The 19,456-nt window shown below is 40.2% G+C and overlaps 2 protein-coding genes across 3 annotated transcripts; both read right to left on the bottom strand.

Annotated features, from left to right (window-relative positions):
• Positions 1–3,960: 3,960 nt before the first annotated feature.
• LOC110367562 (type-2 ice-structuring protein) lies at positions 3,961–18,912 on the bottom strand. Of its 2 annotated transcripts, none has more exons than XM_036129246.1 (10): positions 18,797–18,912; positions 18,627–18,709; positions 8,892–8,933; positions 8,777–8,806; positions 8,644–8,685; positions 7,871–7,963; positions 5,934–6,034; positions 5,688–5,822; positions 5,494–5,602; positions 3,961–5,326 (listed from the first exon to the last, which is right to left on the bottom strand). In XM_036129246.1, the coding sequence occupies exons 2-10, from the start codon at positions 18,682–18,684 to the stop codon at positions 5,259–5,261; spliced, it is 678 nt and encodes a 225-aa protein (XP_035985139.1). In that variant the 5' UTR covers positions 18,685–18,709; positions 18,797–18,912; the 3' UTR covers positions 3,961–5,258. The 2 variants fall into 2 exon arrangements, with proteins under 2 accessions (XP_035985139.1, XP_021169370.2); XM_021313695.2 differs by lacking the exons at positions 18,627–18,709; positions 18,797–18,912 and adding exons at positions 9,139–9,221; positions 9,309–9,379.
• On the bottom strand, positions 15,739–18,480 carry LOC118558704 (ladderlectin-like). Its single transcript, XM_036129250.1, has 6 exons — positions 18,332–18,480; positions 17,903–17,977; positions 17,219–17,319; positions 16,973–17,107; positions 16,779–16,887; positions 15,739–16,611 (listed from the first exon to the last, which is right to left on the bottom strand). Exons 1-6 carry the CDS (start codon positions 18,423–18,425, stop codon positions 16,544–16,546), a joined length of 582 nt encoding a protein of 193 aa, XP_035985143.1. The 5' UTR covers positions 18,426–18,480; the 3' UTR covers positions 15,739–16,543.
• Positions 18,913–19,456: the final 544 nt, after the last annotated feature.

Genomic DNA, 19,456 nt, shown 5'->3' on the forward strand with positions numbered 1-19,456 from the left:
GAATAACTATACTACTATATCAGTTTATATCAGTTTAACTTCATTGCTCTTTGTCTGACCCAAAGAGCAATGAAGTTGATGGGAGTCAAGCAACACCCCTCACTTCAGACCATCTTCAATGATACAATAACCAGACAGGCCCAGAAAATCATGTCAGACCCCACTCATATTCTTTATTCAGAATATCAGTTCCTTCCATCAGGTCGACGTCTTAGAGTCCCTGCCTGTAGATTAAACCGCTATAAGAACTCATTTGTTCCGCTTTCCATTAAAGCAACAAATAGCATTAAGCAGTAAATTGTGGAATAAGCAACAGTATTCAACATTTAAACTGACACATGCTCTTTTATTTTATTTATTTATTTATTTATTTTTCAGTATCTCTCAAAACAGATTTTTTTTTAAGAACGGTTTTTATACATGTTTATTTATTTATTATCATCATCATCATTATTATATATATATATATATATATATATATATATATATATATATATATATATATATATATATATATATATATATATATATATATATTTTTTTTTTTTTTTTTTTTTTTTTTTTTCTTCTTCAAATTTTTATTGTGAATGTAATGTAACATGCTCCTTTATGTATCTACTTATTGTCTTATAATGGAATTTTTATAGTAGTGTTATGTGTGAATGCAGTGTGACACATAGTTTGGACTATGTAGCAGCCAGAGTCTGTAACCCAAATCAAATTTCCTTTGGGACAATAAAGTTAATCTGTCTAATCTATCTATCTATCTATCTAACATTTCTCTGTGGCAGAGAATAGTTTATAGCTGCTACACAGTAAGGACTCAGTCATGGTTTCCACAAACTGTAAAAGACTGCCTGATTTAAGTGATGTGATAGGTGTAAAATATTGAATTAAATTGTTTGCATGACTGGCTTTATTTTATATATATATATATATATATATATATATATATATATATATATATATATATATATAACTTTATGGTGCAAATTTTCAAGTGGATTGGCGATAATTCTCCAAGTGCATTTTGGGTAAAACTCATCATCACCAAACGTCCACCAACGATATCTTCGGTTACTTGGCAACAGATTGTACAGTAAGTGGAGCATATTTAACTACTAAGCTAACATGAGCGCTTCATATAAGCATAAAAGTGGAGTGGCAAAGTAAAAAGAAAAGGAAAAAAAGAGAGCAAGGAAAAGCCAAGTGACAAAAACTGTCCAGGAGATGAAGTTGACTTAATTGTTGGCAGCGATTCAGCCCCACCTGAACACAGCCAGGGAGGCGAGTTAATTACACGTAGCCAGGGGCGTCACCAGGTGGTGGCCACGGCCACCCCTGGCGATATCCTGGCCACCCCACTGGCCACCCCACTGGCCTGCGTCAGTTTAGCATTTCATCCCATTATGCAAAGCCGCTCTTCTTGACCTTCTTGCGCACCGTAGCTCACCCTGCCGCTCCCCCTCCCCCGCACGTCTGCCCTCCCTCTCTCTCCCCCTCCCTTCTAGCCGCTGTTGCATTCTCAGCCGAAAGACATAGTCCCTCCAGCGTGTCCTGGGTCTTCCCCTGGGCCTCCTCCCGGTGGGACGTGCCCGGAACATACTGAGCATGCTTTGGTTAAAAGGAACCCCTCCCTATTATACAAGAAGAGACCTCCAACAGACCCCTGCTCACTATGAGCAGCCTTTTGAATGAGATAGGGCAGTCAAGATTCAAGAGGACTTTATTTATGCCTGAAGGTAGATTTGTTTTGCAGTCTGAAGAGGGCATCTCAAACGTTATGCAGTCATTAAAAGCAGAGGACACATACAGAAAACGGATTAAAACAGCACAGACCAAGATGTTGACATGTACTCCCAGCAGCTCACTGAACATGGTTAGAGAAACTACAATACCAAAAAATAAAATGAATAAAAAATGTAATAAACAATTGGATGTTTCTAGGATTCCAATATGAAACATGTTAAGAACACGCTAAGACCCAAAAGCATGATAAAGAGGAGAGTAAAGAAATAGTGAATAAATAAGTATATAAAAAGTAAAATAAGTAGATTAAGACCACAAAAGTAAGTGAAGTGCATCAAGACTTATTTAAAAGAGAAACAGCAGCAGGAGCAATGCTGTTCCTATAGTGAGTGGCCGTAACTCTCAGGATTTCTGATCTCCGTCCAGATGGTAGCATCTGGAATCACTTGCCAGGGGATGGGAGACGTCTGTAAAGATGGAGTTGGCCAGTCGCTATATCTGCCAGGAGTACAGCGACCGTGGACACAACGAGCCGGACAGAACGTTTAACGATCTGGTTAAGTGAGCTCCTTTCTCTCAGGGACAGGTTTCCAAACCATGACACAAGAGAAAATGTTAAAATTGCCTCCATACCAACATGATAGAAATCTGTCTTCAAATGTGGAAACAGGACTACTTCCTGCTCAAAGCTACAGTTTAATTTAAAATCTAAAATCTATAGACCTGGCTGATAATAAGTTATTGAGTTAGCAGCAACCCCTCATACTTAGAATACTGTGGGTGAAAGAAAAAGCCTCTCCCTAGACAAGAAGAGACCTCCAACAGACTCCTTCGTATGAGAAACTCCCTAATGAACTGGAATAGGGTAGACAACGTTCAAGGTGAAAGAGTGTGGCAACCTCCACTCCCAGTTTCATCCTGTAGGCAAACTGCAATTGGTCGATTGCAGTCTCTGTATTTTTCAGAATTTCCGAACAAACTAGTTTTTCAAAGATTTTCATAATTATCAATAGTAGAACTACAGGTCTAAAACCATTCCGTGAGCTCAGACGATTTGGGGATCGGAATAACAAAAGCATGCTTCCACATCCTTGTGACCTGCTGCTTTTTCCAAGGACCTCTCAAGCAAAGAAAACAGAAATATTGGGTCAGAAAAGAAAGAGAACTCATGTCAGGCCTAGTGGCTTCATCGAAGGTAGAGACCCAGCTAAACAGTTAGGCTTTGAGCATGTAGCAAAATCTATGGAGGGGTAAAACGATGAGGGAGAATGTTTAGTGGTAGCAATTACTGCTTTAATTTCCTATTTATTCAGGAGAGAGACCAGATCGCACATGTAAGGACAAAGCAAAGTATATTCTGTTGGGGGAGAACTCCAACAGAATTACACATGCTGAAGGCAGTAATGTGTAAATATATGAGTTATATGTGACATGAAACTGAACCAGAACCTATATTAACATTCCTATTTTATGAGCAGTTGAGGTCCAGAATTTATTGGTGCCACTTCAAACTAACAATTAAATTTGATCACAATTAACAAAATCCCTGCATGATATTATAAGAACTGGAAAAGTCCAGTCAATGTGTTTCTTGTCTATTCAGTTAAGCAATGCTTTTATCTTGTAAGTCCAGGTAAAGTGTTGTATACTCCATCCTAATAGAAATAATAAGAAAAGCACTACAACTTATACAGGTTTATACATATTAAAGTGTTCCCCAGGAAAGCTGGAGATAGACACTAGTACCCCTTGAAACCCCAACAGGGATAATCGTGTAGGAAAATGGATGGATGGATGGACGGATGGATGGATGGATGGATGTTCCTCAGTTAATGTGAAAGTGCAGGGAGAAAACTCACATGAGAGGATAGGACATTAATTCTCATGCTGAGATCCTGCTTCAATGTGAATTCCTCTTCCTACCAGCCGTCCGGAGGATCTCTGGCCATTGAGGAGCTGAAGGAAACGCAGTTTAAAATGGAGCGCAAGATATCAAATATCCGGGAGCTCCAAAATGAGGTAACACAACATGCTCATATTTGTATATACACTGTAATTCATTCATGGTCTATGAAGCTGATTTTGTTTCTTTAGTTGCAATACACCAAGATTTATTCTGAGTTTCTCCAAGACAAGAACCAGCAGCTGAAGACTCAGCTGGCTGAACTAAAAGAAAGATACAAGCAGGAGGTATGGCTAGATACCCACAGACATAGGATGTCTTTATTTGTGAGGCTGTGAAATAAAATCTTTTGACATGACGATTTAGGACAAAGATCAACCGTGTCCAACTGACCAGTGGAAACAGGTGGAGGAGGAGGAATAGGTGGAGAAAAAGAAGGATGAGGTTTGTTTTTTCTCATCTTTAAAAAAAAACATCCCCTAGTGTCATGTCTTTCTTAAGATGTTTGACCCACATGCAGAACACACAAAGAGATCAGAGCAGCTTTTAGATGTTTATACAACCCTAACTTATGATGAGATTAAACATTTGTCTAACATCATACTCTCCAACCTCTACCATGTTCTCCACAAGACTATTGATCAATGTTAACCTTTCTAGAGAAATAGGGGAACATTTTTGCACTTGAGAGAAATTTGTAGACCGCATTTTTGAGGCTATAAAGGAAATCACAATTAAGCGTGCAGCTGTGCGCTAGAAATTAAAAAGCTGTGTTTTCCTCTTCTCTGGGTTAACAAACTGAGTTGCTGCAAACATTGTGTATATGTTTTGACAGGAATGATAAAATACAAAATTAATCACGTTTTATTAATGTAAAATATATGTCTACAACTTCTCAGTTTCAGCCCACATATATTGTGCATGGCAAAAAAGTACAATTTAACAACTTAAACAACAGTTCACAAAACAGAGTAATTTGCACTGTTGTATTTTTATTGCATATTAAGTAGCAGATATTTATACATATATATGCTGATATATAGGCAACTTGAAGTTATGTGCCTTGCCCAGGGGCACATCAGGAAGCTGAAATTGCAAGATTACTCCATCCACTGAGCCAGAGTGAGACCAATACTTCACTGCATCAGTGTTGTTACAGGTTTACAAAAGACCACAATGTTTGTTCAATTTTATATCTTTATTAAAAATGGTATTTTCTTAGAATAAAACTAAATACTGCCAGGTCTGGATTTTTCTCTTTTTTTCAATTATGTTGATCAAAGAGGGCTAATATATGCATGTGTTAAGTTAGTATTTTTATATTATAGAGGCTGCAGGTTAAGCGGTAAAACTTTGAAGCAGAGAAAAGGAAATTGTCTTGGATAATATTGAGTAAAAAACAAAGCGTGGGAGAAACCCATATGCATTTTAGGTGAAAGCTATGTGATATAATTGGTTGTGAAGTATTTTTCAACTAATTATCAAAATAATACTGTTTAGTTTAACAAATGTCTATATAAACTCTGAGAATTTTTTTGTTATTTTTTTTAACCAAACATCCACCCTTGTTTGCGGCATTTCTGACATCACATCTCTGAGTGAGGCCTCAGGCATTTTTGGCACAGACAGAAGGAAGAAGCTTCTTGCACTGCATATCATCCCAGCACTTTGATGCTGCAAGAAGCAAAAACAGAGATCAATGAATTGTCCTGCAAACCGAAAAAGGGAAACTCTCCACACAGCCTATCAAAATTTGCTTTTACTGCTGTAGCTGGAAATAAATTGCCGTTTTTATACAATCTACTAGATTACAAACTCGGGTGTAAGATTGCCTTATTCACCTTCAGCATTCATCTGCATACAGTGCTGGCTTTTAAGATTATTCGGCTCTCCAGGACACCAGTTTGAGTAGTGGAAGGGCCGTCCATCACTCCACAGCCAAATCCTTTCCTAGAAGACAGAGTTTATTGGATTAAATGTCTGAATATACATTTTACAAAATATCTGACAATCCTTTTATACTGCATGAAAATACCTCCTGTGCATCAGAGCCTCCAATCCATGTGAGCGGTGAGTCAGGAGCTGAAGCTGCAATCACCCTCTGAATGTGATAATACTCTTGATCGTCATGGACAGATGCTAGAGTTGCCTGCATAAACCCACAGTTTCTCTGCAGTCGAGACAAACAGAGAGCTCATCGGTCAAATCAGTAGCAAAACTATGGTCATAGAAATGACTGTTATAAGGAAATGCTTTAAGGAAATACAAAGACTTAGATCACCTGAGCTCTTGCCCAAGTCATGCGGTTTGGAATGAAAATGAAGCAGCGATTGTTGAACTTCCACCAACCAACAGGACAAGAACCCTTGAGCAGGTGTGTTGCTGCAGACAGATGAGGTCTCACGTAAAATCTTTGTCAACAGCATCAAATTCCAATAAAGATTACTAATACCTGGGCGCAATTATTGGCTACCCTGGTAAATATGTGTTCCTCAGAGATCCTCAGGTCTAACCATGAATTCAGTTCTGCTCCAGAATATCCCTGTATTTAGCACCAATGTACCTTTTGGCAAACCCAAACTGAACTAGTTCTTTCCGGTGCCAAAGAAACCTCAAGTCACCTGTTTCAACGACTATCGGCCTGACTCCCAACATGATGAAGTGCTTTGAAAGGTTGGTAAAGGAACACATCGTCTCCAGTCTCCCCCCAACACTCGACCCGTTCCAGTTTGCCTACCCACGGGACCGCTCCACTGAGGACGCCATCTCCTCTGCTCTTCACCTGAGCCTGGAACACCTGAAGGAGAAGAACACGCACGTGCGCATGCTGTTCCTGGACTTCAGTTCAGCGTTCAACACCATCATCCCACAGCACCTGGTAGGAAAACACGAACATCTGGGCTTCAGCACACCTCTTCGCAACTGGCTGCTGGACTTCCTCACCAACAGACCTCAGTCCGTCCGGGTCGGACAGAACACCTCTGATGTCATCACCCTCAGCACGGGCTCCCCTCAGGGCTGCGTCCTGAGCCCCCTGCTGTTCACCCTGATGACTCATGACTGCGTCCCCAGGTTCACCACCAATCACATCATGAAGTTTGCAGACGACACAACGGTGGTGGGCCTGATCAGAGACGACAAGGACCAGGACTACAGAGAGGAAGTGAAGCAGCTAGTGGGCTGGTGCAGAGACAACAGCCTGATCCTGAACGTGGAGAAGACAAAGGAGATCATCGTCGACTTCAGGAAGAACCGGCCTCACCACGCCCCACTGCTCATCAACAGCTCAGCTGTGGAGGTGGTCAGCAGCACCAAGTTCCTGGGGGTGCACATCACGGACAACCTCACCTGGACTGTGAACACCACGTCACTGGTGAAGAGGGCACAGAAGCGACTGCACTTTCTGCGGAGGATGAGGAGAGCCCACCTGCCCCCGCCCATCCTCACGACCTTCTACAGAAGCACCATAGAGAGCGTTCTTACCAGCTGTATCTCCGTGTCGTGTGGAGACTGCAATGCCTCCGACTGGAAGAACGTGACGAGAGTGGTGAGGACAGCAGAAGGGATCATCGGGGCTCCTCTCCCCTCCATCAAGGACATCTCATCTCAGCGCTGTTTCCCCAGCCCGTAACATCATCAGGGACCCCTCACACCCCCACCATGGACTGTTCTCCCTGCTGCCCTCTGGGAAAAGGTTCCGCAGCATCTGCTGCAGGTCCACCAGGTTCTGCAAAAGCTTTTTCCCTGTTGCCATCAGACTGTTGAACTGCTGAAGCCACAAAATGGACTCTGAACCACATTCTTATATTTGCACATTTGCACATTGCATACTTGCACATTTGCACATATGGCATCAGACTGCCGAACTCTCAGTTACCACTGTCGATTTCGCCTGCACTGTTTACATTGTTTACATCTCAATTGTTTACTAGGAAATCACTGCTGCACCTTATCCTGTAATTCACTGCTATCTACTGTAACTTTTCAAGCTGTATGTGAAATGAAATTTCATTCTGTACGCACTCTGTGCATACAGAATGACAAATAAAGTTGTCTAAGTCTAAGTAATAGTTTTTCTTCTTGCCACCCTTTCATAAAGCCCAGCTCTTTGTGGTCCTATGGGCAGATACTCCAGTCTCTAATATGGAGCTCTGCATCTCCTTCAAGGTCACCTTTGGTCTCTGTGCTGCCTTTTTTAATTATTAATTCCTGTCTTACCTGATCTCTGAGTCCTGGTGGGCAGGCCTCTCTTGGCACCTTGGTTGTGGTACCGTGAACCTTCCAGATGAAGACGATGGATCTGACTGTGCTCTGGGGGAACATCAAAGATTCAGAAATTTTTATAAAACCTCACCTTGACTTGTACTTCTCAACAACTTTGTCCCTGACTTGTTCTGAGAGCTCCTTGATCATCATGGTGTGATGCTTCTTGATAAAAACTCCTGCATATAAGTCTAGTAACAAATACTTACCCCATACTAATATAATAAACTAAACACAACCTGTAGGCCAAACGTGTAACTTCCACTGTGCATTAGTTGTTGATGTTGAAAAGGATTTATGTTGGTCTAAGAAGAGCATCTTGCTTAGTGTTGCTGCAGCCTCTGTGACTTTTCAGAAAAGGTTCCTTCAAAAAGACACTGGTGACACTTAGATTCACTCAGGTGGACTTCATATCACTACTTATTTATGCAACATTTAAAGGTAATTGGTTGCACCAAAACCTTTCAGAGGCTGTATAGGAAAGTGGGTGGACAATATTCATTTTTAAAATTCTTTTTTAATACATATTTTCCTAATTTCAGTAACTATTTTGTGCAGATCAATCACATAAAGTATAACAATATAAAAAGCAACTAATTTACAGGCTGGATTGAAACAAACTAGGAAACAAGCCAAGGGATGTTAATACTTTTCTTAGGCCCTGTATATGACTGATGCAGATGGTAGTTATTGAATAAGAGCAAACTAATATAGAAACATAACCTCACCATCTGCAGCAGTCTCCTCAGCTGCAAGTTTGAATCCCACATCTGGAAAAGTGGAAAAACATGTTAAAATAATTTGTTTAGCAGAGCAGATCATGATGAATCAGTTCTAAAATGAGGTGGAAGGATGACTGACCTTCTGGATCTGTCCAGTTTCCAGCTTCAACTGCATGAAAAAGAGCTCAGCTTAGCAAATATCAGAGTTTTAAGGTTAGCTACTAATTAACAAACACGAAGAAACATTAACTTACCTTTATAAAAAGTTTCATCAATCTCAGGTACCTCTATGACATCTGAGGAAGAGACATGCAATGATTGAACATCTTTAGAAATACACAACATTTAAAAACTAATGTTGGGTTCTGGATGGATACAACTGTGACTTATTTTTTATCATAATATATGTGGTTAGATTAGATGAGTCTGTTGAAATAAAGAACCATTGTCAGGAATAGTCTCTCTAACAGACTGAACCCAGAGGGAGCCAGAGAAACTCACCAGCAGCTTGATTCAGAGTCAACAAGGCACAAACAAACAGTCCAGTCAGAACCTTCATGATGCAGATGGAAGACGATAATCACCTTCAATAAAGACAAACATTCTCAGTTTAATAAAGAAGTTATAGAAGTTAGATGTAAAGCTGTTTACCTACTCCACAGCAGAAATACCTTCTTTCCTTTACTTCAGCGTCAGACTACAGCCTCAGCTTTCCTGTCTCGATATGCTGGACGAGTCAAAGAGCTGCTGTTATATACCGTTCTTGACAGGTAAACCAGGCATTGGGGGCAGACCTTCTAGTAAAACAAACAAAAACAAACATACAAAAAATGTTGCATTTCTAGTGAAATTCAAGTGAAGCACTTTAGATGTTTCACCTATAATTTATGACTTGAATCTCAAAGGGTTTTATTTGTGTGTTGTGGAGGGTGTTTAATCATTTTTTTTCTGTTCTCAGAAAAGTGAACATTAAACAAACATTTAATTTCCAGCTAACACATTAAATGTGAAATCTGTTGGAGTATCAACAAACAATGTAATGGTTGCAAGAAAAAAAATTACATTTTTATCTTGCAAAAAACTCTTGTATGTGTTAACTAGAAAGTAAATGTTAACACAAGGTCATTCACTTTTTCTGAATTAATCATTTTGTGTATTTTTTATCGGAAAGTTATCATCTTTGCATGTGAAAAAAATAACTGAAGACAAATCAGATCCCCCTCTGTGATGGGCAGCCTGTCAAAGTCTCACATTACAGTGGCTTTAAACTTACAGTCTGACTTTATCCTCCATGGCTGATCATACAACATCACTTTAACATTTACTTATTAATTTGAGCTAAGTTAATCTTTTCTTTGCTTTACTTTTTTGATGTGTTACTTTTGCTCAGACTACTGCCTCAGGTTTCCTCTCTGGATGTGTTGGATGAGTGAAAGAGCTGCTTGTATATGCAGTTCCTGACAGGCACCAAACCAAGAACTGAGGACATACCTGCCAGTAACCTACATAAAAAAACAAGGATGATTTTCCAGCGAAATTCAAGTGAAGCGCTTTAGATGTTTGACCTGTAATTTATGACTTGAACCTCAAAGCGGTTTATTTGATGATATGTGCTGGGGAAGCTGTTTATTTTGTTCCTTCTGCACTCAAAACAGCAAACCATGGCAGTAGTGGACTGTACATAAACATTGTATTTCCAGTTAACACATTAAGAAAGGTTTGTTCAGTTAAAAACATAAATATGTCATGTTTGCAATTAACTGGAGGGTAAATGTTAACAAAAGGCGAACAACTGCCCTGGTCAACTTTTTCTGAGTTGTGTATTTTTAATTTGAAAGTAATCATCTTTGCACGAGAAAAAACAAATCATAAATAAAAAATAAATAAATTGATAAATCAGATCCTGAACCATACTGCATGCTCAGTATGAGGGATTGCTGCAAAGCCATCAACAATGCAGACGACTGTCCACTGTGGCTCTACGCTCTTTCAGGAGGATTGAATGCTGCTTGGAGAGACTTGATGCAACCTGCTGGGTTTCCTCAGAGAGGAAACTTTCTCACCAAAAAGCCAAGGGATTTGAATTTGACTTTGTAAAGTGCCTTGAGATGACGTGTTGTGAATAGGAGCTATATAAATTCAATTGAATCATTGGGCCTCTTTGCTATTTCACTCAATCTGCTGTTGGGACAATTGTCATGCAAATTTTAAGCAAACTTTAAAATGTTGCAAAACATGAAATTTTGAATTAGAGCTGTATCCATTAACTATCTGAGCAAATGTACAAGGCTATGAAAAGTGTAATTCCATGAGAAGTTGAGCTTCAGTATGGCCATAATAAACAGAAAGTAGATAACGCAAACCAATGATGGACTGCACTTCTAAATAAACAGAGGGGCTTTCATGATATAGCAATAGAGGATTTACCTACGGCCTTGAGACTGTGAGAAAGAAATGCAAGTCTGAAATGACATATTGTGCAAATGCGTTTCCATCCTCCTTCTTGGATATTAACACTTTTTTTGCAAAATCCAAAAGCCACCTCAAATGAGTAATTTATTTATTTATTTTTTTGCAAAATTGAGGAAGTTATTTAAAATTTGGCCATTTCCATTAGCGTTTTTCTAATGCGGTATTACAAAATGCTCATAAAAACGGTGATGGATACATGGCTATTTGACACACTGTATATACCTGATGCACCTTGTCCTACTTTTGGCACCTTCTTCTGATTACTGAGCCGATGTGACACGTGAATTTCTCCTATGTGATATCAATAAAGCCTATCTTATCTTATTTCCCAAGTTAGCCCTATTTTCCTAGAATGGACATTTAAGCTTGTGCTTTTGTTGTGTCTCATCTGGGTTATTGTCCATTTACACATGTCTCACCAAAACCTCCCTAGATCTGTTGCAGTCTGTACAAAATGCTGAAGCTAGGCTCCCGACAAGATCTTCAAATTTTGTCATGTGACTCCACTGCTGACGCAACTTCATCGGTTTTCGGTTTATTATTAAGTGAATTTCAAGATCCTAGTTTTGACTTCGAGTTCTCTGCATGGACAGACACCAGTCTACGAATTCCCTTAGTTGGTCTCCGAGGGCTTCAAACTCAGTGGTTTCCTGTAAAGGCCAGCTAAAAATGTAGCTTTTTAAAGTTGCTTTTGTTTATTCTTTTAATTGTGTTTTTTTTTTTACCATTTATTTGTAAAGCACTTTGTTATCTTTATCTTGAAAGGGGCTTTATACATAAAGTTTACCAAAATGTATCAATTCATACCTGCCTTGTAGAATTATGTACCCACTTTGACAAGCGGGAATTTTTTTATAATCCAGTCTACCAAAAGGACATTTGTTTGAGGAATATTATCTACCAGCATAGTATCAAATAAAGATATATTTGTTGGTTCAGGGGTCAAAGATCTGGTAAAATGAAGGTTCCGGCAAGACTCAAAGTACCAGGAAACTTCATGTGCTGACCAAAACTTTTCTGTCCTGATGAAGACCACTAGCTAAAATCCATTGGTCAGTAAAGAACAGATGCTTCCTGGTTCTTCAAGCATTGCTGTCACCATTTTTGACCTTCTTCATCTACTTTGGGAACTGGCAAAAAACTTTCAGAACAATCAACGGCCAAAATGCTGTTCACTAGCAATATCAGTGGAAATGGGAGGCAATGTAAGGTTTTGGAGGAAAAAAATAGTCCGTTTCTCAATTCACGAGAACACGAGTTCTCACGTTCTCGTTAAGTCTGTTCTTGGTAAGAACACAGGAAGATCGTGTCATGATATTTTTCTAGGATGAACCCGGACACAGCACGCACACACAGAGCTAGTTCTTAGGAATGAGTTTATTGAATAGTGTGGAAGATGGATGATGATGAACCCAGAGTCTTTCAACAGACGGAGATGTAGGGTGCAGAAGCTGGCCGACAGGAAGCGTGTGGAGAGACTGACCGGGAGGAACTCTGGAGCCGAAGACTAGCGACCAGGACGGAACATCTGAGCTGAGGACTTGAGACCAGAACATCTGAGCCATGGACTTGAGACCAGAACGTCTGAGCCGTGGACTTGAGACCAGAACGTCTGAGCCATGGACTTGAGACCAGAACGTCTGAGCCGTGGACTTGAGACCAGAACATCTGAGCCGTGGACTTGAGACCAGAACATCTGAGCCGTGGACTTGAGATCAAACAAAAAACAGAACACAGGGGAACCAAAAGCCTAGGAGAAACACTGGGGAACCAACGAAACTAGAGAAAACGGGAAACCAAAAGGTCAAGAACACGGAGGACCAAAGGCTAGAGAACACAGGGAACCAAAGGGGCTAGAGAACACTAGGGAACCAAAGGGGCTAGAGAACACAGGGAACCAAAGGGGCTAGAGAACACAGGGAACCAAAGGAGCTAGAAAACACAGGGAAACCAGGGGTCAAAAGCACGGAGGAACCAAAGAGGCTAGAAAACTCTGGGGAACCGAAAGTCCAGAGAACTCTGGGGAACAGGTGAATGGAAACACCAGGGAGACAAGACAGGCGTGCACCAACGCCAGGGGGGAAGAACGGGCGTACGGAAACGCCAGAGGGAAGGAACGGGCGTACGGAAACGCCAGAGGGAAGGACGGGTGTACGGAAACGCCAGAGGGAAGGACGGGCGTACGGAAACGCCAGAGGGAAGGAACGGGCGCACTTAACGCCAAAGGGAAGGAACGGGCATACTTAATGCCAAAGGGAAGGAACGGGCGTACTTAACGCCAATGGGAAGGAACGGGCGTATCTAATGCCAAAGGGAAGGAACGGGCGTACTTAAGGACTTAGGAACGCCGGAGGGCTCTGGCGGCGCCTAAACATGAAAACAACAAGAACTAAGAGGGCTAGGTGAACAGAACAGAGACACTAGGGGAAGTCAGAACAAAATAAAACTACTGAAGGCTAGAAGGAACTAGACTAACCTAAACAGGGAAAAAAACAAAAAAAAGAAAACAGGAGAAGTAAAGCGTAGGGACCTTGAAAGCGCAGGGACCTTTAAGAACGCAGGGACCTTTAAGAGCGCTGGAACCCATCCAACGCAGGAACCCATACAGCGCAGGAACCCAGACGGCGCAGGAACCCAGACGGCGCAGGCGGAGCCCACGGCCTCGTCCCCACGGCTCTTGGGGGCGTCGGCATTGCGGTGGCTGGGGGATTTCCTCTGGGTCGTCTCTCCTCTTTCCTTGGGGGGGTTGCAGATTTCCTGTGTTGACCCCTCTTGGGCGCCCAGATTTGGGGGCCCCTTTGGGAGTCCGGGGTTATGGGTCCCCTGACCCCTGCCTCTGTATTCGGGGAAGGCGGGCCTTTGGTTCTCCACAACCACTATTGAGCTATTTCCTTATGGGTAATTCTCACCTAAACTAGTGCACTCTCACAATCTCCCACAGGTGCAGGGTTCCAGGTATTAAGTGTTCACCTATATACAGAAAGCCTGTAATTTATTTATTTATTAATTTTCTTTCACTTTCTGTTTTCAGGTATCACTTTACACATGTCAGCTTAAATAATAATACATATGATTTAGCAATGGCATCAAGGAAGAAAAAAAATAAATAATCAAGCTCCATCATATATCAGAGCTCTGATTACCCCGTATGTTCCTAACAGAGCACTTCGCTCTCAGACTGCAGGTCTGTTGGTGGTTCCTAGAGTCTCTAAAAGTAGGATGGGAGGCAGATCCTTTAGCTATCAGGCTCCCCTCCTGTGGAACCAACTCCCAGTAGACTACTGGAGGACATCAGGGTCTATTTTTCTCACTCTATTGAGTTCTACTGTTCTTCAGTTATGCATTGCTTGTCATCATTTCTGCTTTTAACTTTTTGTTCTCTCTCTTTTTTTTCTTCTTCATAGTAGGTACATCTGGTCTGGTGTTCTGTGCTGAGACATCATCCAGAGAAGACAGATCACCCGTTATTACCATCTAATATAGAACAGATTCCTGGATCAATGTGTGCTTCTGTGCTTGTTTGTCTCTCTTGTTGTGTCTCTGCTCTGTCTTCTCTAACCCCCAGTCGGTTGAGGCAGATGACCGTTCATACTGAGCGCGGTTCTGCTGGAGGTTTTTCCTTCCCGTTAATGGGGAGTTTTCCTCTCCACTGTCGCTTCATGCTTGCTCAGTATGAGGGATTGCAGCAAAGCCATGGACAATGCAGACAACTCTCCCTGTGGCTCTACGCTGCTTCAGGAGAGAATGCTACTTGTCAAGATTTTGATCCAATCAACTGGTTCTCTTATATAGGAATTTTCTTTTGACCAATCTGTATAATCTGACCCAATCTGTAAAATATGATTGAACTTGACTTTGTAAAGTGCCTTGAGATGACATGTTTCATGAATTGGCGCTATATAAATAAAATTGAATTGAATTGAATTTAATTAAAATAATTACATTATGCTTATTGCAGCTTTAACTCCCTAAACAATGTTATGGTACATACAACCCTAATTTATGATGAGATTAAACATTTGTCTAACATTGTACACTCCATCACAAGACTATTGATCGATGTTAACCTTTCTAGAGAAGTGGGGGAACATATTTGCATTTGAGAGAAATTTGTTGACCGCATTTTTGAGGCTATAAAGGAAATCACAATTAAGACATGCAGCTGTACGCTTGAAATGAAAAACTTGTGTTTTCCTCTTCTCTGGGTTAACAAACTCAGAGTTGTCAGACCATCATTACACCTTCAAATGTTTAGGATCCCAGTTAGATAGACTATTAATTTTTACCCAACATTAACTTGAATAATTTTATGATCGAGCTGTCATGGATGCAGGTACAGAAAGTTATCTCCGTACATTCTTGTTTTATACTCGTCACAGAATACAATCTATGTCCGTCTTTGGCTATAACTGTGCCGGATGTATTTGAAACTCACTACTGTGGGCTACATCACTGCAGCAATCACTGTTTAAATTTATCTGTATCAAACTGATGCATTAACAGTATCCTAAACTTTTGATCTGTTAGGAACATTCCTGTCACTTTCATACTGGAGTCAACAAATAGGTCTAAAAGTAGTTTAAATAGCTTAAAAGTGAATTTTTCATTATTAGCTGCAAATATTGTGTATATGTTTTGACAGGAATGATAAAATACAAAATTAATTAAGTTTTATTTATGTAAAATAGATGTCTACAACTTCTCAATCAGTTTGAACCCCCATATATTGTGCATTGCAAAAAAAGTATAATAAAATAATAACAGGCTAACATGCTTGATCATCAATAGCAACAACTTAAACAACAGTTCACAAAACAGAAATTTGCACTGTTGTATTTTTATTTGACATTAAGTAGCAGATATTTATACATATATATGCTGATATATAGGCAACTTGAAGTTATGTGCCTTGCCCAGGGGCACATCAGGAAGCTGAAATTGCAAGATTACTCCATCCACTGAGCCAGAGTGAGACCAATACTTCACTGCATCAGTGTTGTTACAGGTTTACAAAAGACCACAATGTTTGTTCTATTTTATATCTTTATTAAAAATTGTATTTTCTTGGAATAAAACAAAATACTCTTTTTTTCAATTAGCCTATGTTGATCAAAGAGGGGTAAGATATGCACATGTTAAGTTAGTATTTTAATATTATAGAGGCTGCAGGTTAAGCGGTAAAACTTTGAAGCAGAGCAAAGGAAATTGTCTTGGATAATATTGAGTAAAAAACAAAGCATGGGAGAAACCCATATGCCTTTTAGGTGAAAGCTATGTGATATAATAATAATTCTAATATAATAATTATTAAAATAATACTGTTTAGTTTAACAAATGTCTATGATAAACTCTGAGTATTTTTTGGTTATATTTTTTTGACCAAACATCCACTCCTGCTTGCTGCATTTCTGACATCACATCTCTGAGTGAGGCCTCAGACATTTTTGGCACAGATAGAAGGAAGAAGCTTCTTGCACTGCAGATCATCCCAGCACTTTGATGCTGCAAGAAGCAAAAACAGAGATCACTGAATTGTCCTACAAACCGAAAAAGGGAAACTCTCCACACAGCCTATCAAATTCTGCTTTTACTGCTGTAGCTGGAATTAAATTGCCATTTTTATACAGTCTACTAGATTACAAACCCAGGTGTAAGATTGTCTTATTCACCTCCAAAGTTAATTTGTATACAGTGCTGGCCTCTAAGATTATCCGGCTCTCCAGGACACCAGTTTGAGTAGTGGAAGGGCCGTCCATCACTCCACAGCCAAATCCTTTCCTAGAACACAGAGTTTATTGGATTAAATCTCTGAATATACATTTCACAAAATATCTGACAATCCTTTTATACTGCATGAAAATACCTCCTGTGCATCAGAGCCTCCAATCCATGTGAGAGGTGAGTCAGGAGCTGAAGCTGCAATCACCCTCTGAATGTGATTATACTCTTGATCGTCATGGACAGATGCTAGAGTTGCCTGCATAAACCCACAGTTTCTCTGCAGTCGAGACAAACAGAGAGTTCATCGGTCAACTCAATAGCAAAACTACGGTCATAAAAATGACTGTTATAAGGAAATGCTTTAAGGAAATGCAAAGACTTGGTTCACCTGAGCTCTCGCCCAAGTCATGGGGTTTGCAATGAAGCTGAAGCAGCGATTGTTGAACTTCCACCAACCAACAGGACAAGAACCCCTGAGCAGGTGTGTTGCTGCAGACAGATGCAGTCTCACGTAAAATCTTTGTCAACAGCATCAAATTCCAATAAAGATTACTAATACCTGGGCGCAATCATTGGCTACCCTGGTAAATATGTGTTCCTCAGAGATCCTCAGGTCTAACCATGAATTCGGTTCTGCTCCAGGATATCCCTGTATTTAGCACCAGCTATATTTTCCTTAACTTGGATAATTTTTCCAGTCCTTGCTGCTGAAAACCATCCCCACAGCATAATGCTGCCACCACCATGTTTCACTGGAAAAATGGTGTTCTTGGGATGATAGGGTATGTTGGGTCTGACATACGTACATTAGACACAGGGTTTTCTTTGGTGGCTGGAAAGTTCAGTTTTACTCTCATCTGACCAAAGCACCTTCCTCCATACATTTGGAGAGTGTCTAATGTACCTTTTGGCAAACCCAAACTGCACCTACTTTTAAACACTAAGTAATAGGTTTTGCTTCTTTGTGGTCCTATGGGCTGATATTCCAGTCTCTAATGTGGAGCTCTGCACCTCCTTCAAGGTCACCTTTGGTCTCTGTGCTGCCTTTTTTAATTATTAATTCCTGTCTTACGTGGCAGGCCTCCCTTGGCACCTTGGTTGTGGCACCGTGAACCTTCCAGATGAAGACGATTGATCTGACTGTGCTCTGGGGGAACATCAAAGTTTTAGAAATTTTTATAAAACCTCACCCTGACTTGTATTTCTCAACAACTTTGTCCCTGACTTGTTCTGAGAGCTCCTTGATCATCATGGTGTGATGCTTCTTGATAAAAACTCCTGCATATAAGTCTAGTAACAAATCCTTACCCCATACTAAGAAACATTAAATATAATAAACTAAACACAACCTGTAGGCCAAACATGTAACTTCCACTGTGCATTAGTTGTTGATATTGAAAAGGATTTATGTTAGTCTAAGAAGAGTGTCTTGCTTTGTGTTGCTGCAGCCTCTGTGACCTTTCTTCCATAAGAGCAAACTAATATAAAAACATAATCTCACCATCTGTAGCAGTCTCCTCAGCTGCAAGTTTATTTCCCACATCTGGAAAAGTGGAAAAACATGTTAAAATTATTTGTTTAGCAGAGCCGATCATGATAAATCAGTCCTAAAATGAGGCGGAAGGGTCACTTTCCTTCTGGATCTGTCCAGTCTCCAGATTCAGCTGTATGAAAAAGAGCTCAGTTTAGCAAATATCAGATTTTAAGGTTAGCTACTAAAAAAACGTGTCTCATTCCAGGTCAATGAGACACGTTTCTCTGTTTCTCTGGCTCCAGAGGGAGCCAGAGAAACTCACCAGCAGCTTGATTCAGAGCCAACAAGGCACAAACAAACAGTCCAGTCAGAACCTTCATGATGCAGATGGAAGACGATAATCACCTTCAATAAAGACAAACATTCTCAGTTTAATAAAGAAGTCATAGAAGTTAGATGTAAAGCTGTTTACCTACTCCACAGCAGAAATACCTTCTTTCCTTTACTTCAGCATCAGACTACAGCCTCAGCTTTCCTGTCTTGATATGCTGGACGAGACAAAGAGCTGCTCTTATATACCGTTCTTGACAGGTAAACCAAGCATTGGGGGCAGACCTTCTAGTAAAACAAACAAAAAAAACATACAAAAATGTTTCTAGTGAAATTCAAGTGAAGCACTTTAGATGTTTCACCGGTAATTTATGACTTGAATCTCAAAGGGGTTTATTTGTGTGTTGTGGAGGGTGTTTAATTTTTTTTTCTGCTCTCAGAAAAGTGAACGTTAAATAAACATTTAATTTCCAGCTAACACATAAAATGCGAAATCTGTTGGGTTAGAAACAAACAATGTAATGCTTGCAAGAAAAAAATCATTTTAATCCAGCAAAAAAACCTCTTGTATGTGTTAACTGGAAAGTTAATGTTAACACAAAGTGGTTCACTTTTTCTGAATTAGTCATTTTGTGTATTTTTTTAACTGAAAGTTATCATCTTTGCACATGTAAAAAATAACTGAAGATGAATCAGATCCCCTGCTGTGATGGGCAGCCTGTGAAAGTCTCACTTTTCAGTGGCTTTAAACTTACAGTCTGATTTTATCCTCAATGGCTGATCACACAACATCACTTTAACATTTATTTATTAATTTGTGCT

The sequence above is a fragment of the Fundulus heteroclitus genome, unplaced genomic scaffold (assembly GCF_011125445.2).
Source record: "Fundulus heteroclitus isolate FHET01 unplaced genomic scaffold, MU-UCD_Fhet_4.1 scaffold_149, whole genome shotgun sequence".
In the NCBI taxonomy this organism is placed as follows: Eukaryota; Metazoa; Chordata; class Actinopteri; order Cyprinodontiformes; family Fundulidae; genus Fundulus; species Fundulus heteroclitus.

Bases quoted from the DNA above. Each gene is read 5' to 3' on its own strand.
- LOC110367562 (XM_036129246.1), bottom strand. From the start codon at position 18,684: ATGAAGGTTCTGACTGGACTGTTTGTTTGTGCCTTGTTGGCTCTGAAT. The intron at 8,686-8,776 runs GTCAGTCATCCT...CCACTTTTCCAG, and splicing joins AAACTGGACAGATCCAGAAG to ATGTGGGATTCAAACTTGCA. The intron at 5,823-5,933 runs GTGATCTAAGTC...TCTCGACTGCAG, and splicing joins TGACTTGGGCAAGAGCTCAG to AGAAACTGTGGGTTTATGCA.
- LOC118558704 (XM_036129250.1), bottom strand. From the start codon at position 18,425: ATGATCGGCTCTGCTAAACAAATAATTTTAACATGTTTTTCCACTTTT. The intron at 17,108-17,218 runs GTGAACCAAGTC...TCTCGACTGCAG, and splicing joins TGACTTGGGCGAGAGCTCAG to AGAAACTGTGGGTTTATGCA. The intron at 16,612-16,778 runs GTGAATAAGACA...TGCTTCTTGCAG, and splicing joins TATACAAATTAACTTTGGAG to CATCAAAGTGCTGGGATGAT.